The sequence below is a fragment of the Piliocolobus tephrosceles genome, chromosome 2 (genome assembly GCF_002776525.5).
Source record: "Piliocolobus tephrosceles isolate RC106 chromosome 2, ASM277652v3, whole genome shotgun sequence".
In the NCBI taxonomy this organism is placed as follows: domain Eukaryota; kingdom Metazoa; phylum Chordata; class Mammalia; order Primates; family Cercopithecidae; genus Piliocolobus; species Piliocolobus tephrosceles.
The window spans coordinates 177042296-177055403 of NC_045435.1; the positions used below are offsets into that span (position 1 = coordinate 177042296).

General features: G+C 38.4%; 1 protein-coding gene and 1 long non-coding RNA gene across 4 annotated transcripts in view; one reads left to right on the forward strand and one right to left on the reverse strand.

Moving 5' to 3' along the window:
• Window positions 1-13108, forward strand: part of VEPH1 (ventricular zone expressed PH domain containing 1) — a 232380-nt gene that overhangs the window by 134118 nt on the left and 85154 nt on the right. For all 3 annotated transcript variants that reach the window (XM_023223372.2, XM_023223373.2, XM_023223371.1), the window contains exons 8-9: window positions 5583-5792; window positions 6363-6760. In XM_023223372.2, coding sequence (XP_023079140.1) covers window positions 5583-5792; window positions 6363-6760 — 608 coding nt within the window. The remainder of the gene's footprint in view (window positions 1-5582; window positions 5793-6362; window positions 6761-13108) is intronic.
• The window catches only part of LOC111550116, an 89606-nt gene that overhangs the window by 10933 nt on the left and 65565 nt on the right, over window positions 1-13108 (reverse strand). The gene's annotated exons all lie outside the window — the stretch shown is intronic.

A 13108-nucleotide genomic window follows, 5' to 3' on the forward strand; every position in this document is an offset into this window, starting at 1 on the left:
ATCCCTAGAGGTACTTTTAAAAACTTTACTTTGGCAACAGAGACCAGAAACTGTTCAGACTGGAAATTATCTGAGCCTCTTGTAACGTGGCGTGTTGAGTTAAGGCCAAGTTAATATTTAGAGGATTATAGAACTCTGGCAAAGATTTCTGTAAAATTACCTCTGGGGTCAAAAGTGACAAATGGAAAAGAAATAACAACCCCCTGCATGAGCCCAACCCACTGGCCCCCACTCCCACCACTCTACAAGTAAACACATACAGGACCCATGGTTCTGCCAGCACTTTCACATTTGTGATGTGTTTCCTTGCTCTAGAAGGGAAGCAGAAGTTTATCTCAGGAAAAGATCTTTGTTCAAAAACTTTGTTTCGATCAAAATACTTCTCTTCTATCTTTTTATATTAAATTTTAAAAGCAACAGGAAAAGAAGTAAAGGAGAAGGAATGTTTATGATAAACCCAAACCCTCTATCTACCATTTCCTGACCTTCCAATTTATTGGAATTGAAGTTTGTCCTACCTCCCTGCCAGCAAAGTTCTGTGGCATGCCCAGGTGGATTGATGGCCAGAAACAGAAAGTTCCCTTTGATCCATCTGGAGACCTTGGCTGCCTCAATGACTTCATTACCACCCCAGTCCACTGACTTCTGTGCTCTACAAATCTGAATCAGAAGAGAAAGCATTCTGTGCAGAAGAGAAAGTCTTTGTGGTGAGAATTCTCATCAGCCTTAGATCTAGAAAGGATTTCTTTATCCCAGACATTCTATTGTTGCTTCTTCATTCTTCGTATTTGTTCCCTTGCAGATTACTCTTTTTGCCTCTACTCTTGCTCCCTGCTTCTCTCCACATTTCATGTTTACCAAATAGCACTGTGCCACCCCCAAACCCTGAAGGGCCAGGAGGAGTGGCCAGTCTCTCATGGGTATCTGGTAGACCTCAGGAGGTTTTTTGGTTGTTGTTGTTGTTGCTATTTGTTTTTTTGTGTGTGTTTTGTAGTGGTTGTTGTCGTTGTTTGGAGGTGGGTGGCAGGCTGACTTCAGACAACAATGTGGTCTCAGTTCACTTATTCTACAGAAATTCCAGGTCCTTTGTGTGCCAAACACTGTGCCAGACCAGATGAGTTGTACAGGTTGCTGCCCACAGGGCAGCGGGGATTTAGCCCAGAGTTGCCTTGCCAAATCTAACAAATAAAAATACAGGATACCCAGTTGAATTTCAGTAAAAGAACAAATAATTCCTTAGTAGTTTTTAGTATAATAACTGTAGTAAACTATAATATATCTTTAGTACATTTCACTAGGGACATAGCTACACTTAAAAATACTTATTGTTGGCCGGACGCAGTGGCTCATGCCTGTAATCCCAGCACTTTGGGAGGCCGAGGCGGGCAGATCACGAGGTCAGGAGATTGAGACCTTCCTGGCTAACACGGTGAAACCCTGTCTCTACGACAAATACAAAAACAAAATTAGCCAGACATGGTGACGGACACCTGTAGTCCCGGCTACTCAGGAGGCTGAGGCAGAAGAACCAGGGAGGCAGAGCTTGCAGTGAGCCGAGATCGCGCCACTGCACACTCCAGCCTGGGCGACAGAGCGTGACTCGATCTCAAAAAAAAAAAAAACAAAAAACATATTGTTCATCTGAAATTCAGATTTGACTGGGTGTCCTGTTTTTTCACTGAGAACCCTACCCTTGAGACACCCAACCTGCCCTCTTGGGGTCAGTGAGTGTCATGCCCAGCATTTCATCAGGGTAATGCTATAAAGCAACTTGAATGTGAAGGAAGGCTGCTTCCAACTACTAAAGCTCTGATGCATCCAGGCTGCGGGGCTTACTAACCAACATCTGGTCACTGGAGACACAGGCAGGGAAAGGGGCCTAAGTGGCCATCCCCTCCTACGGCCTGACAGTAATAAAATCTAACGTGTGATGACTGCTTGTTATGTGCTAGGAACACTGCTTCCTGTTGGTTCTGTCATTTAATCATTCTACCAACCCTGTGAGTTAAGTACGGTTATTATCTCCATTTTATAGATGGTGAAATTGATATATTAAGTACAACAAATAAAAGAAGGATATCCATAAATATGAATCTTTTTTAAGAATAAAAAACTGATCCAATAAAATTATCTTAGGATATTTTCTATAATCTATGAAATTTGAAGTTTTTTTGAAGAAAATGTGATTATTGTAGCTGATATAACCCAGAGCTTTAGACAGAAAGAAAAAAAATTATAAATTAATGAGAAATTTTCCTCTAATAATTCATATGTTTTGAGGTTTAAAAATGTGTACAGTCAGGTACAGTGGCACACACCTGTAGTCCCCACTACTCAGGAGGCTGAGATAGGAGCCCAGATGTTTGAGGCCAGCCTGGGCAACATAGTAAGACCCCCATCTTTAAAAACTTAAAAATTAAAACATTAAAATATTTGTATAATGCTCAATATCTAATACTTACATTTTGGATTACAAGTTATGCTTTACAAATTTTTAAGTTTTAATGACCCCAGCTATAGCAATATTTGAAATAAAGTTATCTTTTAATTTTGAAATGTGACTAGGTTCTATGAAACTGGAGAAATATTTTAGTTTCATGACTATACATGAACTAATGTGGATAGAAAATAAATACTCCACAAAATTTCTTGTGTGGAGTGAGTCCATTAGATTTTTTAAAATTAACCTTGGCAATCATCATGGTTTGTAAAATATCATCTAGAGATAGCATTATCTTAGTTTCATTTGTAATGGGAGTAAACATTTAGGATCTTCCAGCTAAAAGATGTCAAAGCCTCCCATCTATTTGACTGTAGCCAATATCATATATATGTCAGAAAGAAAAACATTTTTAAGCTTAGCCTCTATTCCCACATACTGATTCTTGCAATCTACCAATGTATATATCATTTATGCACGGTATGGGTAGATAAAAATTATGTAAAGTCATAGAAAACATAAAATTATGTAAGAAAAATGGTTTTAAATTGTATCAGCAACCTCTTATTAAAAAACAATAAACAATTGCTTGGTTACCTAAAAGATGCTGGTTCCCGCTTTGAACCGTCAGCAGCTGTCCCTGGGCTGGACCCACAGGTGAATTCTGACCACTGAGGGCCCATAATCGTGAACCCTCCCTCAGCGCCAGGACTGCTCTCCTCTCTGGGCCAGCCAGAGAAACTTCACCATCCAACCCTGCCAACGCACCTTCACCAGTGTCCAGCGTAGATGTAGGTGCTAGAATGGGTAGATTGTAACTGAAAAAGCTTGTTGCCGCCCTTCTGCATTGCTTTTTCCTAAAAAGCAGTTTTTGGTTTTGTTGTTGCTGTTGTTGTTGTTCTTGTGCTTGTTTGTTTGTTTGTTGTTGTTGTTTTTGAGACAGAGTTTCACTCTTGTCACCCAGGCTGGAGTGCAATGGTGCGATCTCTGCTCACTACAACCTCCGCCCCCAGGTTCAATTGATTCTCTTCCCTCAGCCTCCCAAGTAGCTGGGATTGCAGGTGCCCGCCACCACACCCGGCTAATTTTTGTATTTTTAGTAGAGACAGGGTTTCACCATGTTGAGCAGGCTGGTCTCGAACTCCTGACCTCAAGTGATCCATCCACCTCAGCCTCCCAAAGTGTTGGGATTACAGGCGTGAGCCACCATGCCCGGCAGTGCTTTCTTTCTTTCTTTTTTTCTAAGTATGTTTTTCCTCTCACTCTCATTCAGGTATTATGCCAGGTTCACTTTGGCCCTTAGGGAAAAATGTTTGAAAAAGCTAAGATTTTTGAGTAAGTCTGGGCCCTTTCCTCAATGTCTTGGAAAAATACTAAAGATGGCCAAGTAAATACACACAGACAAATCAACAAAATCATTACCATCTTGGTGAATATATTTCTAGGGATTATTAAGTACTGTAATAAAAAATAAATATTTTGCCTCCATGCCGAGTTCATGGCACACAGCTCCTAAACCTGCAGAATCTCAGATTGATGGGTGTCTTTTATATGCTAATGAGATGACTGGTGGCAGGGACCCCTAGATTTGTTGAGGATTGGGGCTGGTCACAGGAAAGACCAAGGCATGATTACACTGTTGGAACTTTCAGCCCCATTCTCTATCTTACCCTATAACTCACCCACCCCCAGTCTCTGGGGAGGGGAGAGGGACTGAAGATCGAGTTAACCACCAATGGTAATCATTTAATCAATCATGCCTGAATAATGAAACCATCCTAATAACCCCTAAAATTCCAAGAACTTCCAGATTGGTGAACACATTGAGGTGCTGGGAGTACAGCATCCCTAGAACGGACACAGAAGCTCTGAGCCCCTTCTCCCATACCTTGCTCTGCGCATCTCTTCTACTGGGGTGTTTCTGAGTTGTATCCTTTCTAATAAATCCAATAATAATAAGTTAAAGTGTTTTCCTGAGTCCTATGAGTCATTCCAGTGAATTATTGAACCATGGGGGTGGGGCAGTGCCGGAACCTTTGTAGCCAAGCTGAACAGAAGTGTGAGTAAGCTGGGGACCCCATACTTCTCACTGGCATCTGAACTGGGGGCAGTCTGTGGATTCTGGGCCTTATTCCAGGTCGTCAGTGTTAGGATTGAATTGAACTGTAGGACACCCAGTTGGTGTCTAGAGGGTTGGAGAATTAGTTGGTATGAGAAAAAACCCCACACATTGGGTGTCAAAAGTGTGGTAAGTAAATAATTCCTTTTATCCTTGTTTTTTTTAAGAAAAGAATTAATACTAACACTGTGTGTTATAAAAATGGATAGTGGTTGTTGAATAAAAATTAAAATAGCTGTAGGCCAGCTCAATATTAGGAGATAAATAAGGGAAGATAAATGCATGCTACTTTCATATAATTACTCAGCACCTCAGTGAACATCAGAAAGCTATTTCTGCAGTTTATTTGTAGGTGCTTATCCTAGTTAATGCACTGTTAGCCCTCAGAGGAAATCCAAAATTATACCACACATGGCCCCTGCTTTAAAGGAAGTAATTTTAATGACCCACAAAGTGGTTTATAAACCCTGCTATAAAAGATACTTGGGTCTATATTAATATCATTTCATAGAAAACCTCTTTCTTCCAACATCTTAAAATTCAGAAAGATATTTCTTGCTATACTGATTTTTTAAAAATTAACAAAACCATGAGTTTATGCAGTCCATGTGAAATGTTCCTATTCTGTAATTTCAGTAGCAACATATCAGCACATGTAAATTTTTTAGAAAATATCTGGTACACATTTCATGTGAAAGCCATACACTGGAAGAATTTCTAGAAAAGAATATGGTACATGAGCATAAAAACTGCTTTTTATTCTTTGAACCCTTAAAAAAGCATTTTTAATACAAAGTTCACATAAACACCGCTGTTTCTAAACTTCTGGCAGAACAATCTATAGAAGGAACTTCAAAGACCTATGCCTGTAGTAGATATTCAGTAAATACTTGTTAAATGACCAATGAAAAAATTATTAGGCAAAGTTTTTGCTTCTGAGTGAGAGGCAGTTAAATAGAGAATAACACTGTTCTGAAGAGTATATATGACCAGCATCTAATGCAATGATTTCTATTCCTTTAGGAGAAAAATCAGCACTGAAATTGAATTCCCTGAGAAACTGGAAGAAACCAAGCTCATAGTAGCTGAAAATGAAGACCATGAAAAACTCCAAGTTAAAATCCAGGCTTTTGAAGACAAGATAAATGCAGAGAGCAATACCCCTGGCTCTATCAGAAGATATAGTCTGGGCCAAGTTTCTAAAGAAGAAAGAAAAAACATTAGATTTAACAGGTATAACTCTTGTTTGGTTTGTTTTTTAAATTATACACTTAATGTTAGCTATTAGCTTTGTTATCACTCTGTTACGGGGTATTTTTTATATATCTTCTACCTATAGCCACCTGAAGTGCTGTCCTTATTTGAATGAAATGTTATCCACAATGCTCTCATTATCCAAAGAAGTTCACTATTTTAAATGGGTACTATGAATGGAAAAAAAACCTATTGCTTAATTTTTAAAGCAATTCTTAAATATAAGTATGCCATATGGAAAATACTGTCTCTTGATTCTAATGAAAAATCAAAAGCAAAGGTAGACAACAATGAAAAATATGCAAGTCTATCATTTTGCAGCCAGTTTTGCCATGAAATTGATTTTTAAACCTTTGTGTTTGGAGGTGACTTAGATTTTCAAAGGTTTGGTTTATTACATCATTTGTTGGTGATGTACATTTATCAGGCCCGTTAATAGTTTCACACTCCAGAAGAAGTAACTTTTTGTCCCAATATTATTATTATTTCTTTTCCTTGGCAGTGAATGGTAACACAGCTTCTCTAACTTTCCCTTTGTTTGAACTCTAGGTCAAAAAGTTTGGCTTTGCACACCGTGCTCACAAAGGGTGTGGGTTCAGAAGATGGTGAAGATGAAAACAGGGGAGATATACCAGCCAGCATCTCTCTTTCAGAAATAGACCCACTTAGCCAAGGAAATGACAAGCTGCCCTTTAAGACAGACACTGACAGATCACAGCTGGGAGAGTCTTCAGTTTCATACCCAAATATTATACATAAAAACTCAGAGAATTTGCCAGAAACTGTTAAAGAAAACTTCCAGGAAGAAACTCCAGAGACAACTGCAAGTCCTATAGAATACCAAGATAAGCTCTACTTGCACTTAAAACAAAACCTCAGCAAAGTGAAAGCATATGCCATGGAAATTGGAAAGAAGATTCCAGTCCCTGATCAGTGTACCATTGAAGGTAAGTGTTGTGTACTTCCCAAACCTGAGAAACTTCAGGAGTCACTGCAAATAAACAAACAAAAAGCTCAAATCATGTAAATTAGCATACTCTTTTCTGGATCTTTTGCAAAATAGAACATTTTTTTTAAAACACCTTACATTATGTTAGTTTCCCCACCCCACCCCACCCCCCACCAAAAAAGGTTCATCATCTCTTTGATTCCCATTTGAATCTACTTGGGTGCACATAAGTCCACTGACTCTGATTTTTGCAAATCTCAAGATATATTATTTCTGGTTCCCTGTCCTCAGAATTCAGGAAAATCCTGGAAAGAGGTCTGTGACCCTGTAGCAAGCTCTGTGGTAGGGGTTCTGCCAGAGACATTTCCCAACCACATAATCATGCAAGAAACATTGAATCATGCAAGCACAACATTGAATATCAGCTTCCATTCAGCTACTGTGTTCCAGGCACTGTGTTAAAAGTACTCACGATTCAGCTATTAATCAAACAGATGCAATTCCTGACCTCTTAGAGTTTAGAGTGTAGATGGTGACACGCAACTTAGGATGACACCATGTCCCCAAAAACCCATTATAAGTTGAAAATGCACCTAGTTTACCGAACATTACAGCTTAGCCTAGCTTACGTTAAAACATGCCCAGAACACTTATACTAGCCTACATTAGGCAAAATTATCTAACACAAAGTGTATTTTATAATAAACTGTTGAATATCTCATGTAATTTATTGAATGCTGTACTGAAAGTGAAAAACAGAACGGTCACATAGGCACTCGAAGTATGGTTTCTACTGAATGAGTATCACTTTCACACCATTGTGAAGTCGAAAAATGGTAAGTTCAATCATCTTATGTCAGGACCATCCGTACACAAAGAAAAGGGCACAACCATAGTCAGGAGGTGACTTAAGAGAGGGAAGCCAGTGAGAGGTTGAGCTAGTCAGAAAACAAAGGGCAAAGTAAAATTTTTAAGTAGGATGTCAGGGGCCAGGACTTCCCTCTGGCACACAGGGTGGCACCAATAAAACTCAGTAAAGGCCGGGCATGGTGGCTCACGCCTGTAATCCAAGCACTTTGGGAAGCTGAGGCAGGTGGATCGCCTGAGGTCAGGAGTTCAAGACCAGCCTGGGCAACATGGTGAAACCCCATCTCTACTAAAAATACAACAATTAGCAGGCCATGGTGGCTGATGCCTATAATCCTAGCTACTCAGGAGGCTGAGGCAGGAGAATGGCTTGAGCCCGAGAGGTGGAGGTTTCAGTGAGCTGATATCATGCCACTGCATTCCAGCCTGGGTGACTGAGTGGGACTCTGTCCCAAAAATAAAATAAAATAAAATAAAATAAAATAAAATAAAATAAAATAAAATAAAATAAAATAAATAAAAGTAAAATTTTAAGCTATGACAAAATCAGTAACAGTGTCTTACTGAGCCATAGTGGAACCTAAGGCAAAAGGAATAATTAGTAATATCAATGCTATCCCTAATTACAATTTTGATATTTTGTTCATCGTACATTATTTGCATTAATTTTAATTCTAAAAAATATTACGTATCTTGATTACTATGTATTTCCAGCACTCCTTTTCATTTTGTGCCCTAGTTCTTCCTGGCCTGGGAAAGGAAATGTGTTTGAGACACAGGTCCTAAAATGCCACAGTGCTAGGGCAGACTCACTTTTCTGGTAGTGGGTTGAACAAGTTTGGATAGCTTTAAGGCAGTGTCAGGCTCATAATCTTTACAACAACAATTCTTAGGTAGTAGCCATGTTCTTCTCTTGAGATATATGTGATGGTTCTAGCACTCTGGCAGGATCTGCCATCTTACAGGCTACAGCCCTCTTAGAAAAAGCCAGACAACTCAGCCTCCAGAAAGAAACATAGCTGAAGAATAGCAAATCCAATTCATATTCACTTGCCCACTGGCTATCAGGTTTAGGTACTAGAAGAGCCCTTTTTCCCATATTCTACTTTCTAACTCTTTTCCCACTTCAAATCAGAGGAAAGAGTGTGTTCTCATGTTAACAAAGGGAAAGGGGGATTCAAGTGTTTGCTGATAACATTATAATATTATTTTGCATGTCTGTATATAATCTGACACTTTCAAAAGTGTTTGCACTAATTTTATTAGCCTTCCTAAAACTCTTTTAAAGCCATTTTAATGGTGACAATAAAATATTGCTTATATTCAAATGTAAGTATTAGATAAGTATACCAGGGCTTGGAAATAGCTAAAATCAATAAAGTTCCATCAAAATAAATACTATACAATTGCCTACTTTGCTAATAATTTATGTATCTATTGCACAAGTTGGAGAATTTAATGTAAGAGAGGTTAAGTGAATTCCTCAGTTTGACAGCGGGAGTCAATTGCAAAGATAAAAGTAAAATAGTGGAATTTTTCAAAGTTGATCTAAAGCATTAAAGGTTTACTATGCAATGAGTTTTAGTCTTGGGCAAATGTGTGAGAAAATCCTGCAGATTTACTTCGAATATCTGCTTGTCAAAAACAAATGATATTTCTTATTGTCTTGAGTTACTTTGGGAGTTAAAATTACAGATGGTCCTTGATTTATGGTGGTTTGACTTAGGATTTTTTGACTATACAAAGGTGCAAAAGCCATATACATTCCGTAGAAACCATACTTTGAATTTTGATTCAAAATTCTTCATAACAACTAACTTTATTATATAGGCTTTGTGTTAGATTGTTTTGCCCAACTGTAGGCTAATGTATGTATTCTGAGCACATTTGGGGTAGGCCAGGCTAAGCTATGATGTTCGGTAGGTTAAGTGTATTAAATGCATTTTCGACATAAGATTTTTAACTTACAATGGGGTTATGGGGACATAACCCCATCGTAAGTCAAAAAGCATCTGTAGTTTGACAATTAACTAGTTAACTTTGCTTTCTTTTTTCAAAAATATTGAATAAATTCATCATCTTTACTTTAAAAAAAATAATACTTTCTTTTGATACTGATGTTTCCTACCAGGGATGACCTAGATGACCTAGAACTGAGTATGTATTTTTTTAGCTGACATTTTGGAATTCATTCATACTCTTGGAATTTCCTGGGCAATTCCTTGCACAGAGATATGTGTGAAGGATGGAAAATTTATATGATTCACTGGTAATACATCCGCTGAGAAAGAGTTCAGGCTGATTGTAGGGGACACATTGTTATTATTTCAGAAGTAGTGTAAATTATTCAGTGACACACCAGCAGTCATCTAGCTGACACAATTTTGCTTGTTATCATAAGATTGCTCAACAATATTACCTTTCTTTCCTTGAAAACTTATTCAAAAAGATTTAGGCTTAATTGTGTTATGTTTAATGTGTTGCTGGTATAAACGCAACATATTTGATCTTTCTTGATGAATTATGCATACTAGTCAAGAAGCAAAGAGAAGAAGCATAAAAACCATTTCTGAAACATTTAAAGTTAAAAGAACATATAGCCAGCAGGAAATAACAACAATGTGTTAAGAAAAACTTTTGACTGCTGTTACAAAATACATACGCTAGGAACACGACAAAACAACCTTTGAAAGAAATTCTTTTGATGTTAGGTTGGTCCATATGAAAAAACTGACATTAGACTGTTTTGACGTACAAAAACATCAATTTCATATGGTTCCGCATAATACTTCGGTATGAACTATGTTAAATGAATAGAAACCTCCCTGGTCACTGTATAGCAGAATTAGGTATGAGTTGAGTCAGGGTCACAAATAGCATTCATAACCCCAGTCAGTCATCTATTATTGCATTACATTGATCACACTGGGGACAGGCAATAGAGTATAAACAGATCAGTGAGAATCTATCATTGTGTCTGGAAAAAATGTCAAACCCCAAGTCTTATTAAGGTTGGGTTGGCAGTGTCGTTTTGGGTATGAAACAGCCTGTTATTCCTAGGTCAGTAATTCACTTCTGAGCCCTGTACGTCTCTAGTATTTGTGCAGGTTTACCAGCCACTTAAAGTTATATATTCATCAACAGAGCAATGGTCTAATATCACTGCCTGATTGTATTTATTTACAAGACTGGAAGAACTGAATTCATCTGCCAAAGGGCATTTTAAAAATCTGAATCATTGGTATTCATTCATGTGAACAAAGCTGATTAGAGGTCAAAAAAACACACATATGATATTGTAAAGAAATCCTTGGAAATTTGGCCCATAACTGAAGTTCTATAAAGAATGACATAAAAGCTTACAAGAACCCATCAATGTTACTTTGAAGTATTTCCTGATTGGGTGAAAATACATCCCATCTGTAGAGTGTATCAGCAAGGCTGACTTACAGAAAGCTAATTTTTAAGCTAGTAATGTAGTCCTTTCTTTACCCACACAAGTTGATTTTTCTCTCTCTCTCTTTTTTTTTCTTCTTTCTTTTTTTGAGACAAAGTCTCGCTCTGTCACCAGGCTGGAGTGCTGTGGCACAATCTCGGCTCACTGCAACCTCTGACTCCTTGGTTCAAGTGATTCTCCTGCCTCAGCCTCCCGAGTAGCTGGGACTACAGGCACATGCCACTATGCCCAGCTAATTTTTGCATTTTTAGTAGAGAGGAAGTTTCACCATGTTGACTGGTATGGTCTCGATCTCCTGACCTCGTGATCCACCCATCTCAGCCTCCCAAAGAGATAAGTTGATTTTTCTTAAAATGGGATTAATTATTAATATCAATTAGTGGGCATTGTTTTCATGGTGAATGACAAATAAAGCTTCCTTACTGAAAATCTGCATGTAGTCAGGTCCACCTCGGTGTTAGGTGTGACTGTGGGGTGCTCACATCCTCCTGGCCCACTTGGTCCCATCTGGGGGATGTTGATTATGCCCATCCACTTAATGCTCCTGGGGAAGGTTTCTTTTTTTATTTTTTAATGGATTAGTTTAATCATGGGATTAGGATAATTCTTCCATGAATTGAAGTTGTAAAATTTGGAGCCAGAGAAGAATGCTAAATCTTTTTCACACAATTTGAGAAAGAAAAACAGCAAATAGGAAAATGTTACCAAATTCCCTGGAACTTCATTTCATTGAGGTGGTCTCTTGGGCCCCTGTTAGAAGGGCACTTATTAGGGAATACTTTTCTAGCGAACTTTTCTTGGTGCTTTGGGACTTTTCTTGGATTACCTTACTTACCTGCTCCCACCTCTCCAAAGAGTGAATTTTAGTTGACAAAGGCAGATGTAACAGCAACTGATTTCTATCTTTACTTCCTCCTGCCACACATATCCCAATCCCAGTCATCTGCAACAGCCTGTGAAACACATCCAAATAACAAGAAGAAATGAAGATTTACAAATCCTTTTGAAAAGACTCTCTGCAAACTACTCTAATGAGTTAACATCAGATCACTGCCCTTGCACATCCTCAGCCAAGAGTAGGTGCCAGAGTCAGGCGTGTAACCACAAATCACCGAGAAGGATGTTACCTACTTGCATCCATGACTTAACATGTTGCAAACTTCCAAAAGGAGACATAAGATAACTTTATTTCTCATTAATTATATTTTTAAAAACTCTTCTTTAAAATAAAAAATGTTTGGTTTCCTTTGCACATTGAAATAAATAATTAAAGAAAAATGTTCTGGCTGGATGCGGTGGCTCACGCCTATTACGTAATCCCAATACTTTGGGAGGCCAAGGCAGGTGGATCACCTGAGGCCAGGAGTTCGAGACCAGCCTGGCCAACATGACAAAACCCCGTCTCTACTAAAAATACAAAAATTAGCCGGACGTGGTAGCACACGCCTGTAGTCCCAGCTACTTGGGAGGCTGAGGCAGGAGAATCCCTTGAACCCAGAAGGCGTAGGTTGCAGTGAGCCGAGATCATACCACTGCACTCCAGCCTGGGTGACACAGCAAGACTCCATTTCCAAAAAAAAAAAAAGTTTCTTACAATGCAGTTGGACAAAGGAGTAGTTGTTTGTCTGCATCTCTGGTTAACCTGATATTTATCTACAGATGAGATGAATATTCATCTGACTAGAAAACAGTGCAAAATAAAATTGGTTGAGCACATGCATACTCTTAGGACATTTTGTATGGAGATTCAGGAGCAGTTATCTGACTGAAAATGAAATCTGTCAGCTCAAACCTTGAAATGCCTAATTCTCCTAATATAGTATCCACCTTGGGTGTGTCTCTAATAGATTTAAAAGGACCTTGCTAACAAATAAACAGAGGTAAAAGTAAATACATAAATGGAGCAAAAATGCACAGAGCACATTTCAATATATTTCACCCTAAAAGTCAGCACATTAAAAGAAAAATGAAGAGGTGCAGGTGGTGTAAAGGCAGTTGTTTGCTGTGGCATATTTCATAGTC